We start from the raw sequence: 17,220 nt of genomic DNA, 5'->3' as shown, positions 1-17,220 counted from the left end.
GGCTGACTCAAATTTAATCTGCTCACCCGTGTTGATGACTGCCTCCCACTTGTAGAACTTGCCCTTGTATGGCTGACTGTTGAAGTGACTACACTGGATGTCCCTGAACGTGGGCAGGTGATGAAGACAAGGTGTGGTGTTACAGATCTTGTACCTGCGTCGCTCTCCCAGACAATACTTCCCTCTGTACCTAGGACTACAGAAGAGGGAACAATGTTTTTTGAATGCTTTTGTACTTTTTTTTGAACAAGCATAGGAAGCATTTGTCTCTGAAGCACAGAACCAGTAGACAAGCAGCGGGTAAATTTAGACATTACAAAGCCCTATACAGATGTATTAGAATAGGCCACATAAACATGTGAATAACAATTATGGGTTGGCGGCATAAAAAGGAAGTTTATACTTTTATCTAATCACCCTAAGGTCGTTCGCCTGTCCAATTTTATGAAACAAGCAGTCAAATGTACAGAATATACTTTTTCAAGCTGCACTTATTTGCATTTTCACTGCCAGGCTTTAGCAGAGCTTCAAATATGTTTCTCAGTTTTGGTGAATAGACAAAACATTGCATGTTTAAATCTTTGCAATGAAACTACTGTAAGTGGGGTTCTGCAGTTAATTACGTTTATCGTCTATCGGAATATTACATGACATCATCCTTTGCTGACATTACAACATTTGCTGACATCCTGTTGACATATTCCAGTTATTGGATTTTCAATTCCACAATTACATATTCAATTATATATTTAAAAGAAATTACGCAGCTTAACACAGGTCACCTATAGAGCATGAAACTGATCTGCTGCACATAGAGAGCTTTTAGATCAGCTATAAATGCAAAACTACAGGGTGGGCCATTTATATGGATACACCGTAATAAAATGGGAATGGTTGGTGATATTAAAGTCCTGTTTGTGGCACATTAGTATATGTGAGGGGGCAAACTCCTTAAGATGGGTGGTGACCATGGTGGCCATTTAGAAGTCGGCCATCTTGGATACAACTTATATATAATATTATATATTATATAATATAAAACAGTTGCCTGCATATGAATTTTGATAATTATATTTTATTTGAGTTCAAAAATATTTTTTACTTTTACAAAGAAAAAAACGAAATCGCTCCACCATGTATTTTTCCTACTTATACAGAACTAGTCTTTGCTCGTCTTATGTGTAGGGTTGAAAAGTCACATGCCTTCACCTTCAGTTTCACTCTGTCTCACTACCCATCTCAGGTCAAATAAGAGCTCAAAGCCTTAACATCAAGACTTTTCTACATTTCGGTATCGAACCGGACCCTTAAATCACTTCACAGAGTTCAGAAGTTGTGTATACTCTGCAGAGTCACACACAGATCTGCCTGTACGAGCTCATCCTCACCAGAATGCCATCCAGGTTTACTGCAGCTACGCAAGGTTACCTACAGGATCTATGTGTGCACTTAGCCATATGGCAACAGTATAACTTCAGGAATTAGTTACAGCTGTTAAGTATTACTGACACAGAGATATGACTGATGAGGATCATTGTTGTAAATGTACGCAATGTACACCTGAGTCAGGTGGCAAACAACAGTTACAGAGTTACACAGCAGGCGTGCACACACTGAGTCCTAACGTTTAATGCCATTAACATGAAATTTTCCTTTTAATGTTAATATAACTAATTAAAGTAAAAATTTCTTGTTTATTTTTTTCTTTTTTGTTCAAAGTCAGCATTTGGAATAAGGATTATTGTTTTATTACTGTGTAGCATAACCAGATATAATGTATTATATAATGTATTATATCAATTAATCTAAAGTAACTACTGAAAATGGTGTCAGGCATCCGAGCGACAATTAAAACACATCTGTGTGCACAATGTTAGACAGAGTTTAAAAAAAAAAAAATCACTAACAAGTTAAGAAAACAAAACTGAATAACGCACAATAGTGATAAATAACATAACCAAACAAATACACCCTAACAATAGAGGCAGTTGCAATACACCACAGCAAATATATAATATTTTATTTTGCACATATATCCAGTATGATGCATTGTTTGGACTCTTATATTCCAAATTAATTTTGGGGCATTTTTGCTTTTCTTGGCAGGAAAAATCGAAGAAAGAATAGAAGGAAGATGTGCAGGCAAGAGCTGTGTTATAGCCGCGCGGCATATAAACACCTACAGCTTACTTTAAATTTAATCAAAGGATCAGTGTTTGTGTTCTTCTCTTCTACAAAAAAGGAAAATATCAGGACTGCATGCACTAAATAAATATCTAGGAGTCTTACACTGGGTTATCACACTCTCTTTCAGCGCTCTGGACACCAACACCACAGGTCCTCGAACAGGCTGACCACGGGCTCCAGGACGCCCAGCCGCCATTTATAATCTCAGGGTAATATCCAACTGCAACGCACTGCCCACCAAAGCACCACTAATGACAAATGACACAAAAGTTTCATCATTAAATACATGAGCACAAAAAAAAGAGTTCCATTGTTTTGTTCTGGTAAGATCATAAGACAGTTTGAACTCAACATTTTCAGTTTTCTCTTGTGTATTTTGTCTTCTAAGTAATGCGGATGATGGAAAAGTGGGAGTACTCTTGCTCCACTGATTTAGTGTTATTTACTACACTGAATATGACACAAGACGTGTCAGTAAAAAAACTCACGGGTACAGCTTTTACACTCCTTTCTTTGAGGAATAGAAATTTAAACAACTATTTGCAGGAATGGGGGTTGACTTTGTAAGGATGCTTCACCAATCAGACTGTCCTGTTTCCATATGTTGACTCCAATATTCTCAGTCAAACAAAGATACAAATCAATACTGCAAACAGAAAAGACTACCCAGATACAAAACTCTTCTTCCTAGATACAAAAAACTGATAGTTGTCAATACCAATATAAGCAATCTCATCACGACCATCTTCCTGTCACGGTCATGAGAGGAAAAACTCACTTTGTCCTCCCCACAACTCGTTCCATCCACAGCCCCATCCAGCTTTGAGTGGCAGGTTGTTCCCACAGTGCACCACAGAGTGCTGCATACATTCTGGAAGAGCAAATACAGATTAATATCTCACACCCACAGCACTTTTTTTTGCTTGTACATCACACAAGTATATACTGTATAAAAATAGTGGACAGGCCTAAGTATTGCATTTTACTGAAAATGTTGCATGTAAGAATGTTGATTAATTTTCATATTGCCTTGCAGATAATACGTGTTTGATGCTTTTCTATGAGTAACTGGAGTTGATAGCATCTTATCTTATATGCCAAATATCCATATTTTTAACTGTAGTTCAAAATAATATTATTAATAACAATAGATGATGCCTACAGCCACTCATAAAGCCTAACGTTTGCTCTTGCTCTGAGTGATAAGATGTGTCCTCTCTTCAGACACGGCAGATCAGATAAGGATTACCGGCAGCAGCTATCCAGCAGGGATGTCTGATATCGACTTCTTCTACAAATGGACCACAGTGCCTTATATGAACGGATTTCTATTCTTTCACTCTGTCATCCATTATGCATCATATACTTCTGAATGACTTTTATGGTTTAAAAAAATACATTTTATGAAATATGTATTTAATTTTTTTTTTTTTTTTTAAGTTACAAATTTACAATACCATTACTGAGAGTTAACCTGATGTCCATGTCCTGACTTTGTCTAAAAAAACCCCCAAAAAACAAAACTATAATTGACTTATTAAAATATGTTTGTTTGCCTGGTCCAAAAACTAAGAACTCTTAATCAGGCGGCTCGGCCAAGCAATCCTCAGAACTCCAATGATGATCAGATATAAAAATCAATGAGCCTTAGAAATATCTGGCTGATCAACCCTGACATCCCCTATAGCGACAGCATCATATTTCCTGTACAAACATGTTCAGCTTCAGCCTCTGACAAGTGAGTGTATTCCCCAGAATTATTAACTCTTCTGTAATGCTGGTCATGCTGTATGCTCTGATTGACAGTGTGAAAGGAACTCTGACCTGCAAAAAAACCCAAAACCTCAAGGAAACATTTCACTCAAAATCAAGTACAAGTGACAAATATTGTGCATTTTTGTGTGTGTTGATATTGTATAATAAACAAGCGTGAATTTAATATTTAAAAACACAGACCATTTCACGCGTCCAGATTCCTCTGAATATACAATTTTATAAACAGCAGTCATTTCATGAAAAGTCTGTCAGTGTTAACATAAATGCATGTGATTACAAGAAAACTCAGGGCACTCCAAGAGCTGTGTAAACAAGCTGTAAAAAAAAGAAAAGGGATTTGTCAAATTTTCATAACAGTAGGCTGTAGGTGTTGTAAATCTCTCGGCCTCCCACAGTCGTTTTTCCAGTCAGGATGGCGCTTGTAAAATCCACACACTTTACTGCTCTTGCATTGTTCCTGTAAAGAAAATGCATGTGTGTGGTCCTCATCTGTCCAGTCTTTTCAAGGCCCTGTTGCTTGAGGCTGTATATGATTTATTTATATGTGCTCCCAGACATAAAGAACAGCAGCCCTGCTAAACTTTGAAGTACTTTGAGCTTTAAAAAGAGAGGGGACTCAAATAAATTCACATTTATTTTGCACAAAAAAATCTCCCCATGAAGAGTGTTTTTTTTTTCCCCTCTTTGTCAAAAAAGGTGGGAGGGAAACAATGCCAAGTGAGTGCCGGACACACAAATGCCCAAAGGAGCAAGACTTTCCCTGCTGGCTGGATCATTTGCTGCATGTCATTCCACTATTGTGTCTTCATGTGTTCCCTGACTAAATAAAAGCATAAATGTATTATTATCCTTACCAAAGAAAAATTGGCTTTACCGGTGTTAATGAAATAGAAAAATACAGCACTTGCTGTGGTTCTAAATTAAAGGTTAAAAAAACAGAAGCAAAGTACAAAAAGCTCAAGCCATTGATTTTCAGTCCAGGTCCTTTATAATTAGCATACCTCAGCCTCGTCTCCCAGTTTCCCCTCCTTATGAATGGCTTCTCGACAGCCTCCCTCCCACTGAGACCATTTCTGGTGAGGCTTCAGTGAACAGTAGATGGATAAATTCAAGAGCCAGATGCATTTCTCAGGTCTAAATAAAATTGAATTGAATTGAGCTCCTGTGTCAGGTCTTTTGTGAATTTGTTCACATGTCTCAAGAACAAGACTACATTGTTCATCTACTGTAGATATTTTTTTTTAGGCCTTCCACTTCATTTTTTCGCCTCCAATAGTCCAGTTTCCTCAAATCCTTTTAAAGACCCACTGGACATCATGCAGTGATATACCAAGTTCTCTGTTAGGTTGTCTGTTATGCACAGACAACACCGGTTCAGCCTTTTTATGCTTGAATGATTCATAGGTCAGTGTTAAATAACTTAAGAAGCAAGGAAACCAAAACAAAAGGTCAGGTCAGGTACAAACAGACGAAGTTAAGAGCTTCTTTAGCACTCAGCTTGTCTATCCACTATCAGCGACACACTATGTTAGATTCAGTCTTCTCTTCTTTTTGAAGCAACACACTACTTTCTGCAGTACAATACTGTTCAACTGATGCTCACGAGGGTATGGTACCACGGTGCGCACCCACACCGCCTTTATGCAGACAGAGGGGTTTGTAAGTAATCCAGAAAAGTTGGAATGCCTGTAGGAATTAGTAGCGCCAGTTTTCAAGGCTTGATCAGCCTCCATTGCTGCAGAACAGATTGAAATTGTTAACATATTTTGCGTTCCCTGAAAAAGGCCTTTTTGTATAATTCAGAAATGTAAATTATTTTTAAGTTTTGGAGCTTTGAAGCTATTCATTGGACTTATTTGCAATAAATAACTGGAAAAATTGAGGTGTTCTAAAACTTTTGACCGGTAGTGTATGTACGTGTACACAACGTACATGTCATGGACACAAAATTAAAACAGCCACGTGGAAGAACTCAATAAATATTAAACTGACTGATACCACTGTTATTTTAAAATGGCTGTTTAGTCCATTTAAATTAGTTCTTTAGGCTATTTTTTTCGCCTTATGTGTTATTAAAAGGTTGTAACTGTAATCAACACATTTATGTGGTTGTTGTGAGGCTGGAATTAACATTTTGTTATTTCATTGCACTCAGAGGAATGAGGTTAAAGAAACGCAGAAATTGGTGCAGAGAGGAGAATGTTTTCCTTATATGTTCTCTTAGTTTAATTCAAGCCGACAGACAGTTCTGAGGAATGGCCAAAGATATTGCCAAAGTCAGTTTATGTGGAGTAATATTTTAAATCACACTATTGTGATTTAATGTCCTTAAAATTTGTCAGAAATAAGAGAGTAAAACCAAGGAAAAAGACAGATGTATAGTGCATAGAAAAGAAACTCATGTCAAGAAAGAACAGAGGATGAATCAGGGAACAGTCGTTAAGGTTTTGGGGTTGATCAAAAACATCATAAGAACATTTTTAAGGATTATGGGACAAAGACTATCATTTAATTGTGTAATTTTAGAGAATCTTACATCCATGTCATCACAGAGCAGGGATCCTGATCCATACTGGAGCCGACACTGATGGACAGCACTGTACAGAACGCCAGGAAGCACCGTAGACAGAGACAACCTATCCTTCACTGGGGCATCATCGAGGCACCAGCCCCAGCCACGGCTGTGAGGGAGGCGGAAGGTAGAAGTTAGAGAAAAGAACGAAATGATCACAGTTTATGAAAATGTCAGCGGCTGTGGAGTATAGTACAACTTTTCTGATTTCTTTATATAGTTGACTGAAGCAAATGTACAATAACAAAGGCTACATTGGTTATTACTAAACCCTGAGGGTTTCATTTATTGATTATTTTTAGGAAAAAACATGCCGAACGTACAAATTTTGACAAGTTATAGCTTTAAAAACTTAATGTGGGAGTAACACTAGCCCTTGCACAACTCAGTGGCTATACAAATACCTACAAATGACAACTTAGATGAGGGCAGTGCAATTAAAAGGCGGAAAAGTTTCAGAAAACCACAGTTGATACACAGCTACAAAGCCCATCTGAATATAATAATCAACTGCAGGCATATATTCTCTGCATGACATTTCATTCAAAAGAGCATTTCTCTTTCCCACTTCATCCACAGCTTGACAATCAACGTGCGAGTGTTTAATTATGTGATTACGGCAGTCTAGTATAATTATAGACTCCAACAGAAAAATTATTTACAGGCATCACAGTGTCAAGTGGAAGATGAGGAGAAAGATAAGTGATTTGGTTTACTTTGTCCTGTATTTTGTTTTTAGTAACACAAGAATTTCGAGCCCCATGAAGGTGATGCAAAGAAGGATCCTCAGAGTAAGGTCATCTTCCTCTTGACTTACCTCACACTGGCAGATACATTATCATTGATGCATCACCAGAACAGATTTACACATGTAGAATAGAAATACATACAGGTTTGTCCTGTTAATAATGACAAGCTGTGTTTCTTAGAACTTGCTCAGTTAAGAAGACATTCAGTCAGCTGTGAGGCTAAAAACATATCCTTCTGTCATATACAGAGAAATCTTCTTTATTGATTCAATTTATATTTATATCTATCTTTATGTGTATTTAAGAGAGATTTGCAAAACGTACTAGTCTTACCTTGTGTGAGACACGCTTTTTAGAAATAAGTATATGGGTACAGATAAATATAACATAAACTTACAAATATAGTCATCAGCCACTTCTCAGTGGGTATGAAAGATTATTTAAAAGACTTGAAACCTGGCTGTTGGTGCCAGACAAGTTCGTAGTAGATCAGAAACTGCAGATCTACTCAATCATCTCACACTGGTTTCCAACGAGCAGAATGAGAGATTCACATCATATATGTGCAGCCAACAAATCTGCATGCATCATTTTAGGAGACTCGAATTATCCTAACCAATCACTAAAATATATAGAGCTTGAACACTTGGAAACACTTGGCCTATGTTAGCCTGGCGATGGCGCTAAATAGCTAATTGATAGTCCTCCTGTCAAGCTTGTTGGACCACGTGTTTTTCAGCTAAAAAACCCTCTATATCATGAAATAGCAGACAAATCCATCAAGATCCTGGTTTAAGATTGTCGGCCAAGGAAAAAAGTTGTTTGATGTACGGATGAATCACACTGTCGATTGAAATTTACCAGGACTTTGATCTCTGCGAAGATAAAGTTGTGATGATGTTAAGTAATGTGAGCTTTAGCTACATCTTTGGTCAAGCTGCTAAATAACTGCATTTAAAGACAACTCAAAAAAGTTTCCTGCATTGGTCTTTAATGCTTTAATCAAAATGGTAATAAGCATGTGAACTGGCTAATAACATTAAATGGTAAATGGACTGGTACTTATACTTTTCTACTCCAACTGAGCACTCAAAGCACTCAAGAGAGTCAAACAATCTCATGTATGTGCAGTAGCAGAAAAAAAGAAAAGAAAAAACATATACACAATAGAAAGATGAAAAGTGGCCTCTGTCACATTACAACAAGTAGTTTCATTCAGTCTTTGATGTCTCCAGAGTTTCCGTCTTTACCAACCAGTCAGGTTGCAGCTTACATCAAAGTCTGTCCAGATTCATGATAAATTTAGTTGTTTTCACACATGCACTTCAGGCTTGAACTTTTTCAGACATAACCCTGCTTAACTGCACATGAGAACATGAATGAGTTGTAAGTATCTTGCTTCCTGCTTGCTCTGCTCAGGTGCCACCCCCCCATAAAAATGCAGTTCAAGTCCTGTAAATCTGTGAAAGGGCAACACCTGGACCTAGTTGTGGAAAAATACTCTTTGTACATTACAAGTCAGCGCTTGCAATTTGACAGAGGTCACTTGTTTTTTGCCCAGTATGAGTAGAAAAGTGCTACGGAGGCAGCACCCCATTTACCATTTAATCACAGTTTCAGTGACACATGCTTATTATCTTTTTAAATTAAAGCATTACAAACAAGTGAAGGATGACAGTTTTGGTTATTTACTTTTGTTATTTTTGATTTTCAAGTGTGTTTCCAGGCTGTATTATTTAACAGCATAACTAGATACATGCAGCTAAAAATCATGTTACAAAGCTCACATTACTTAACACAGGGCCATCATAACTTTATCTTGATGGAGACTCTTATTTTAGCGCTAATAAAATACCAGCTCTTTCACCATCTAGAACTTTTAAGAATTCATAATTGAAAACAATGTAATTGTCAACAATCCAGTGTCCTTTACAATTTCAAAGAAGGGCAAAAAAATCTTGTCTCTGATTTGGGATATGATGTTCAATACCACCCCCCCATCAGTGTACATAGACAGACAACATGAAAGTCTAATGCATGCCTCTAGCCATAGTCATCACTGTGTTAATCTTAGAGGTATTAGTGATGACCCAAGTTTTGTTTGGCTCTATCAGATCCATCCATCCATCCATCCATCCATCCATCCATCCATCCATCCATCCATACACTGTTATGTGTGAGCTATCTTAGGGCTTCTTTCAGCAGTCTGGACCTTTTAAGCGAGGCTCTGTTTAGTAGCCCATCTATGTGATTATATCAGTCGTCAGCTCAGTGTGACCTTTCACTTTCCACATGAAATGACACCTACAGATCAGACCTCTGAAGCAGTGCGAGCTATGGAGGCCTGCTGGGACAAATGAAGCTATATATACAATAGAGGCTTTGTCTTTCAGTCAGCGGCAGAGACGTGGCAGAGAAAAATGGGGTGAGATGGGTAGAGTTAAGTGAATAAAATGGAAAGAAAAATAAAACCTCACGTTAACCATGATTTAATGCATTGTGGCTTTGAGCACAATGCTAAAATATATGCTAACACACTATAGTCTATATACTATTGCAAAATACATATAGGCGAGTTGGTTTTCATTAAAACACATACTGACTGAACTAACTGGAAGTGCTGGTTTTAAGTGGTTTTAGACTTTTTTTCCCACTTTAAACTATCTGTCAGAAACAGACACACAAATTAAACACATATAACTCATATAAACACACAAACCACTGGCTTTTGTGCCGCAAACTCCCACAAGTGTAAATATCACCGTGAACTCCCACAGTGGAGTCAAGTAGACGATACTGTCAAGTAGCTGAACACCCACTAAATGAATTCCAGATGCTCGGAGCAAAGAAACTGGGGCAGTTCTGGTGAAATATTTCAGACGTTCAGCACATGTGCCGCTGAAGCAAGAATCAAGTCTTTGATGGTAGCAGCTGTCTGTACAGCTGAGAGACACTGGCAGACTGTAGTGTAAAAGTAGCCAGATGATGGAACGTATGATGGGGTATACAGCCATATACTGAAAGTTACACAACTGCATTGTTTTTATCAAATATTATTATCAATAATTTAATAATATTGAGTATAAGTTAATATTGGCAAGACAAGCCCAAAAACTGCACAGTTCAACTGGAACATTGCAAAACTGATATCAGTACATGATGTAAAAAGCTCACTAAAGACAGTCACAGACAGAAATGTTTGTTTCAAAATCCATTTAAACAAAGCTTTGATTCAAGAAAAAGAAGCACTCTATTTAGGCTTTTACTCAACTTCATCACATATGAATTACTGACTGTCCAGTGAGCTTTAAATGAAGTTAGGAGTCACAGTTACTAGTCCTGGGTCACTATTTGGCTATCAGATGTAGAATAGAGGTGGGTTAGAGGGCCTTTTTTTAATGTCAGTCACTAAAGTAAGTGGGCAGCATTAACCCTCTCAGGCTCAAATTAAACTTTTTGTTGCTAATGCACAACCAAGTCCTGCAGTGGTACTTCTGAGTAGAAAAAACTCATAAAATATGTATGTGGGGTAATCAGGTTGTTAGTTTTTAACTGTTGCAAATCGGCAACGCCTGCCTTGAGAGGGTTAACTGTGCTGCTGACCTTAAGGGGTTTAACAATGACGTGGCCATTGCCCTTCAATATAAATACCTTCTAAGATAACATTGCCACAGTAATAAAAGCATTCAGCAGTGAAGAACAGCCTCTCTTCTGTACTATTGTGAAAAGCCATTATTACCCAAAGGGCTCTAATGTTAAAGGTCATTTGAAACAGAGTTATGAAATTTATTTTCAGTGTTTTAAACTGCAGTGTATCTTGGTCAGGAAGTTTTATTATGTAGTGATGGTTTAGTTTTGTGATCTGCTAATGGTTCTAGATGTTGGTGACAGATTACAGCAAACAGGGAAACTGCAGGGAAATCCAAAAAAGTTTAGGGCACATGAATCCTCAAGCCTATATACATGTATGTTACACAGCAGCACAGTCATACAGAACAAACAGGCACTCACTCTAGGAAGCGGGTGATGTATCGGCGACTGCAGCGTGACCACCTGGGCAAAGAGGTGCCGTACAGGAGCTGTGGAGACATGACGAAAGGTCGTTTCCCAACGGGTTCACAGTCATTACCGCTGCCATCATGCTGAATCCCAAAACTGTGATAAAAAGGAACAATTCACAAAAAAGGAAAAAAAGCAATTAAAGTGAGGGGGCACAGCATGTAGCACGTATATCAAGGTAAAGCACCGCATGTGTAGTATAATAAAGAATTATGAGCACTCCACATGTTTAAAATACATCAAAGCAGGCAGAACTTTTTTATTTATGTAACCTTTGTTTATCCAGGTAGTCCCACTGAGACTTAATATCTCATTTACAAGAGACACAGAGTTTCTTTCTTCTTGCAGAGAGCGTGACTACACAAACATTACTAATGTAAATATGATGAGGAAAAGGCCATTCACCCCTTCTTTTTAGCCTGAATTTCTTTTTCTCTTTATCTGGAGCTCTAGGATCTATTTTCTTAGATAACTTCAGCGATGACTGGCAAGTTTTTCAAAATCTGATGGATGTCGATTAAGAAAAGATGAGCGCGCGAAAGAAAATCCGTACAGCAAATGCATTTCATCATCATTTTCTAGGAATTAATTTTTAAAGGAAATTGGGGTTTTAACATGTACCGTAACTTCTTTTAACATGTGACGAGTTCCAAGAACAAGTTTGGATTTTAATTTTGAATTGAAAAATCTGCGCTTTGCTTATCGATGAAGGAGCATGAAGAAAACCTTAGACAAACTAATCTGACTTCCTTAAATCATTAAAATCAAAAATGAAGCTTGATCAAACAATTACATGTATGATCATGTGTATTTCAGTATTATAGTTTTTCTTTGTTTCAACAAAGCATAGCAGCATTAATTTTCTCAATTTTAGCCAGAGACCCTGTAAAAAGGAAAACGCTTTCTGTTATACTCTAGTAGACATATTCCATCTAGAATAGCTGTTTTCCCGGGTAACTTTACAATACAACAGCTTTTTTAAGATGATTCGCAGCACCATGTTTATACAATATAGTAGCAGGAGACAGTGATGTAGGATTTTCATGGTAACTGGAAGAAATACAGTACACTTTCACCATGTGTATCCTTATCAGTAATATAAAAAAAGACCCTCAATAAAGTGGCAAAAAACCAAACAATCAGACCAATCACATAATATAAAACACAGGCAATAACACAAATATATACAATATTTTCTTTTTACCCTTTTAAGCAGTCTAATTGTACCATTGTGGTTTTGAATGAAGAAAATAACTTTCATAGCCTTTCATGCTCTGAATTTATTTTGTCGTCATATTAAGAACACCCTTGTCTCCCTTCAGCCTAAGACCTGTTCAATCCTTCAAGAAAATAACCTCGACATATATTCAAGGGTAAAACCAAACAAACCAGATATTGTGAAAAATAGGGTCTGTTCAGCACATTTTCAAGGACAAAGTTCCTAAGGTGACTTAATAAACGTAGTACAAGTACACACTTGTAGTATAGGTTGAGCTGAGTACAGTAATTAAGACATAAATTAACCTATCGACCACTCACTCTTTCAAGTCACAGGAGTCAAGTTGAATTAGCTTGAAGAGGGTGTGATTTATGATTGTATAGATGCAGTCCAGGTGACAATAAGACTATAATGAAAGACTCCTTCGCGTGTCTCTTGTTTGCTTTTCTCAACAGCAGTCTGTCCGATCTACCTCAGACCCGATGTGTGTGTTGACATAGATCCGAGAACATGCAGGAGGGAGTTGTTTGGTTGTGTGATGAATAATAAAATACATTTTTAAAATACATTTTACATTATCTATAACCAAGCTGGTCCTCGGGTTCACTTTGGAGAGGTTGCTATATCATTTACCTGAAACGCACACCCACACACACACACACACACACACACGCACACACTTTTTTGGTGCGTATGCTCATAGCAGTCGCCTTTTCAAAACAGCAAGGTTTTGTGTAGTTGTGTGTAGATGGAGTCCAAGCGACAATAAGAGCATAATGAGAAACTCAGCTCTTGCATGTGTGTGTGTGTGCACCTGTTGTTTGCTTTTCTCAACAACAGCTCATCCAATCCACCGCAGATTTGATGCGTGTATTGCTGTGGACCAAGGACAGGCAGCGTCGGGCATAGAGTTGTTTGGTTGTGCAGTCCTCCATATTTTTTATGTCAACAAAATCTACCATACATTATTCTTCATTCACAAAATCTTGATTATAAATGTTGTTTGCATTAGCTGCTCTTTATTAAACTGGACTTACTGGACTTACATATTCACACGAGCACTGGCTTGTTCTTTCTTCTGGGCACATTAACGAGACTTTTCCCTCTTTTCTGCTTTACAACTAAATGTGGGCAGCCTGAATCAGCTGCGAATTTAATAACACGTTCTATTTATGTGGCGACAACTGACTTCAAGCACTCGCTCTTACTTTAAGCCAATAACAGCCAGTTCTGAGCAGACACTTTGAATGAGTGCTGCACTAGCCCAATACAAATAGCAGTCTGTGCTCGAGGATTATGCGGCTGTAGCAGCAAGGTAACTTTTATTTTTTTTAATTTGTGTTAATGTTTAAACAGTTTGGTTAATTGACCAATGAACAAACAGAGGGCAAAAATCAAATTAAATTAAAATAAGTTCAAATTGAGCAGAAAGCACTAATGTTCTCAGCAAACTGGTTGCTTTGGATTATCAATTATTTTGTCTTCCAAGGTTGTTTCATCCTGTTAAAATTAAAACCTGACGAGGGCAACTTTGCTGAGTTTTATAGACAGAGCAGAGTGGTCTAATTACATACATAATTACACAATTTTCAAATATCATTTGTTTCAGCTAACAGGAAATGTGTTAACACCCTGACTTGAGATCACTTTATAGTGTTGCTTTTATTTCATGTGTTAATCTATTATTTAGCGTCTTGTGTCGTACTATTTTTCTTTATTGCTCGGTCTATTGTTATTAGAAAATTAGTTAAAAGAAGAAAGGGTGATATTTAAGAAGATCTTAGTAAAGTAGAGTTGTAAAGTGTAATGTTGTAATGAAAAAAAAAAATAGTAATTTAGTAATAATTACAGACATGGATGAAAAAAAGTAGAACATTTCAAGAAAATATGATTTTCTTAAAAGAATGTATTGATGTTTTTTTACAAATCCAGTGTTATAATGGATTTATTTTAGAATATGAAAAGTCAACTCCAGGATCAAGCTTCATGTTTTATAAAGAGGCTGATGAACAAAACACTAACAGAGCGTTTGTGCTGACGAACATGATTTTGGCTCGCTGGTGAAACTCGGGGTTAATCGCCTGAATGTTTGCACTGACTGACCTTCCAAAGACTAGAATGCCACAGTGGTTGTGTTTGTATGTGTGCATGCACCAAAACCTTACTTGTGTCCTAGCTCGTGTGCTACAGTGAAAGCCAGTGGGAGGCCCGTGTCCTCGCTAATGCTGCAACTGCGATGCGGCTGACACATTCCCGCCACATGCGACAGACCCAGGGTTTCACAAGGTGTGTTGACGGATGCGCAGATGTCCTTTCTGTGGAAAGAAGACGACAGACTGTTGGTCACATATCAGAAGAAGGGGGTGAAGCAATGATTACAAAATAATAATAATGATCTTCTTATGACTGGAAGCATTCATTCATTCGAGACGTGAATGAATGAATAAAATGCATAACTGGATTTTACATATGCATTACTTTCTTCTCAGATCTTATATTTAAAAATATTTAATATCTGCAGATAACAGCTGTAAATTGCAAATCCAGCTTTTTAAAGCCAGAAGAGTGTTTTAACATTTTTGCTATCACGCTTCCTTTTATTGGCTGAACAAGGTAGAAAAAGAGAGCAGATCATCTAGGGAACAAGAGGAGGACAGAGGAAATAGAAAAGATATCTGAGTGGTGCTAATATGAAAAGCACAAATGTTTGCCTTCCTTAAGAATGGCTTCTTGAGAGGCACCGTTTCTGATGAGGTTTCAGTGAACAGCAGATGGATCAATGTGAAAAGCAAGGTGCATCTCTCGGGTCCTGTGCCAGGTATTTGATTAATTTTTCCCTGTTTCTTAAGAACATGACTCAGATGCTGTTCACCCGCTCTAGATAGTCTTTTTAGGCCTGGCATGTCTTCTTTAATCTTCCACTTTTGTCCAGTTTCCTACATTTTTTAAGGACGCACTGCACATTATGCTGAAATATGCCAAGTTTTTGGGTAACAGCTCTTCAGGAATCACCTTGATGTAGCAAAGATACTGTTTTATGTCCGTCAAACAGTGTTTTTTTCTCTTTTTTTGGCATATTTCAAAGATTTCGAGTAAAGAAATTGAAACAAACAATTTGTTTTTTGGCAGGTTGTTATTAAATTAGTGCCTAAAGATACAATTTAAAATTGGCTCTTTGCTAAGTTGTGTGACCACAACGCTGGTTCATCCCTTGAGTTAAGTGCGTCATAGGTCATTATCAAGCGGCTTAACTGACAAAAAACATTCCTCTGAAATTGGTTAGGTACTGTACAAGTGTCTTTTCCAAAAAGTCAAACTATTACTTCTGAACTGTGACAGTAGAGAAAGGTCGTGCAAACAAAATCTCAGTCATATCACAGACGTTTCAATCTTGGTTGAATGTTATTAACATTGAATTCTAAAGGGAACTAAATAATTTTAGTTTTAATAACAAAATCAGGCATTAGTTGGCCTTTTGTCATTGTCTTGAGAAAAAAAAACATGATCTGATTTCAAGCTGCATAACCCATAAACTGCAGGGCTGAGTAAAAGCAGTTCTCCCCGGCTACTTTTCATGTAAAAGCTGAGGCTGCGTCTTTTTGTTCCATTACGCCCTGCAATATCATAAATTGATGCCCTGTTGAATAATGCAGAAATGACTGTGGTACTCTTTGGTTCATTTTTGATATTCACCTTGCATTAGCTGTAAGGGTCGCCACAGACACTCGCTTTGCAAAACTGCAAGTATATAAATTTAGTAATATTCTAATCAGTGAGCCATAGGTTTAGTCACCATTGTGTGATCTCACGTTGCCACAGGGCTTAACAGACTAATTTAAACAGGAAACTTTATGATTGCCACTCGCACACCAATATTCACATTACACGCATAGCTGGGCTTTGGGCTCAAACAGTAAAAAGATAAATGTACTACGAAGGAAAGCAGTGTGTATGTGGTACCTGGTGAGCAGAACAGCGACATCGTGGTGGAGCGGGTGCTCGTCCCCTTTCATGTTGAGTTTCTTTTGCCACTTACAGAAGCTGTTTAAGCTGTTGTCAGCGTGGTGTGTAATCTTCAAGTCATCCTATCGGCGACATGTCACGATCAGATGAAGAGAAGAAAACATAACAGCAGACAAATCAATCATTAGCAGCTAATGCACACTAAGTACACAAAATTGCCCGGAATAAGTGCACAGCACAGAGATAAATATGGCTATAAACTGAAATGGAAAACCAAATTGCACCATGACTTGATGAAGATAAGGTGATAGCGTCCATGTCAGTGTGTTGTATATCTCGGCTATTACTAAGAGTGAGTTTTGTAATTCTAACAGCTGTCAGCAAAACATTTCTGTACATTTTACTGCTTACAATCGGTTTGTACATACAGTACAGCAATCAGAATGACTAAGAAAACCATTTTCATTTATTTATTGCATAGTTACAAGTTGCAAGTATTGACTGCACCCAAGAACCTAAAAGCAAGTAATGTTTAGTAGTTTTCAGTCATTCTGAATGGGATTTCATTCTTTAAATGGAAAGAAACCCAGAGAGTAGGTAAAACAGGTCATTCTGACCCACACTTGAAAAAAAAGAAAAAGAAAACAAAACTTCTAAAACTAGCTTTCAGGACACCAAACTATTGAAGAATTTCT

The 17,220-nt window shown here is 37.5% G+C and overlaps 1 protein-coding gene across 2 annotated transcripts in view; it reads right to left on the bottom strand.

Annotated features, from left to right (window-relative positions):
* adamts7 (ADAM metallopeptidase with thrombospondin type 1 motif 7) overlaps positions 1-17,220 on the bottom strand; it is a 71,392-nt gene that overhangs the window by 29,349 nt on the left and 24,823 nt on the right. For both annotated transcript variants that reach the window (XM_087840596.1, XM_087840597.1), the window contains exons 6-12: positions 16,523-16,647; positions 14,728-14,877; positions 11,296-11,439; positions 6,500-6,644; positions 2,966-3,058; positions 2,290-2,435; positions 27-196 (exon numbers count right to left, since the gene is read on the bottom strand). In XM_087840596.1, the coding sequence (XP_087696722.1) occupies positions 27-196; positions 2,290-2,435; positions 2,966-3,058; positions 6,500-6,644; positions 11,296-11,439; positions 14,728-14,877; positions 16,523-16,647 (973 nt within the window). The remainder of the gene's footprint in view (positions 1-26; positions 197-2,289; positions 2,436-2,965; positions 3,059-6,499; positions 6,645-11,295; positions 11,440-14,727; positions 14,878-16,522; positions 16,648-17,220) is intronic.

The sequence above is a fragment of the Neolamprologus brichardi genome, chromosome 1 (genome assembly GCF_056152115.1).
Source record: "Neolamprologus brichardi isolate AB-2024 chromosome 1, ASM5615211v1, whole genome shotgun sequence".
Lineage (NCBI taxonomy): Eukaryota > Metazoa > Chordata > Actinopteri > Cichliformes > Cichlidae > Neolamprologus > Neolamprologus brichardi.
The sequence above is the reverse complement of the archived record's forward strand: the minus strand, read 5'-3'. Positions and strand labels throughout refer to the sequence as shown.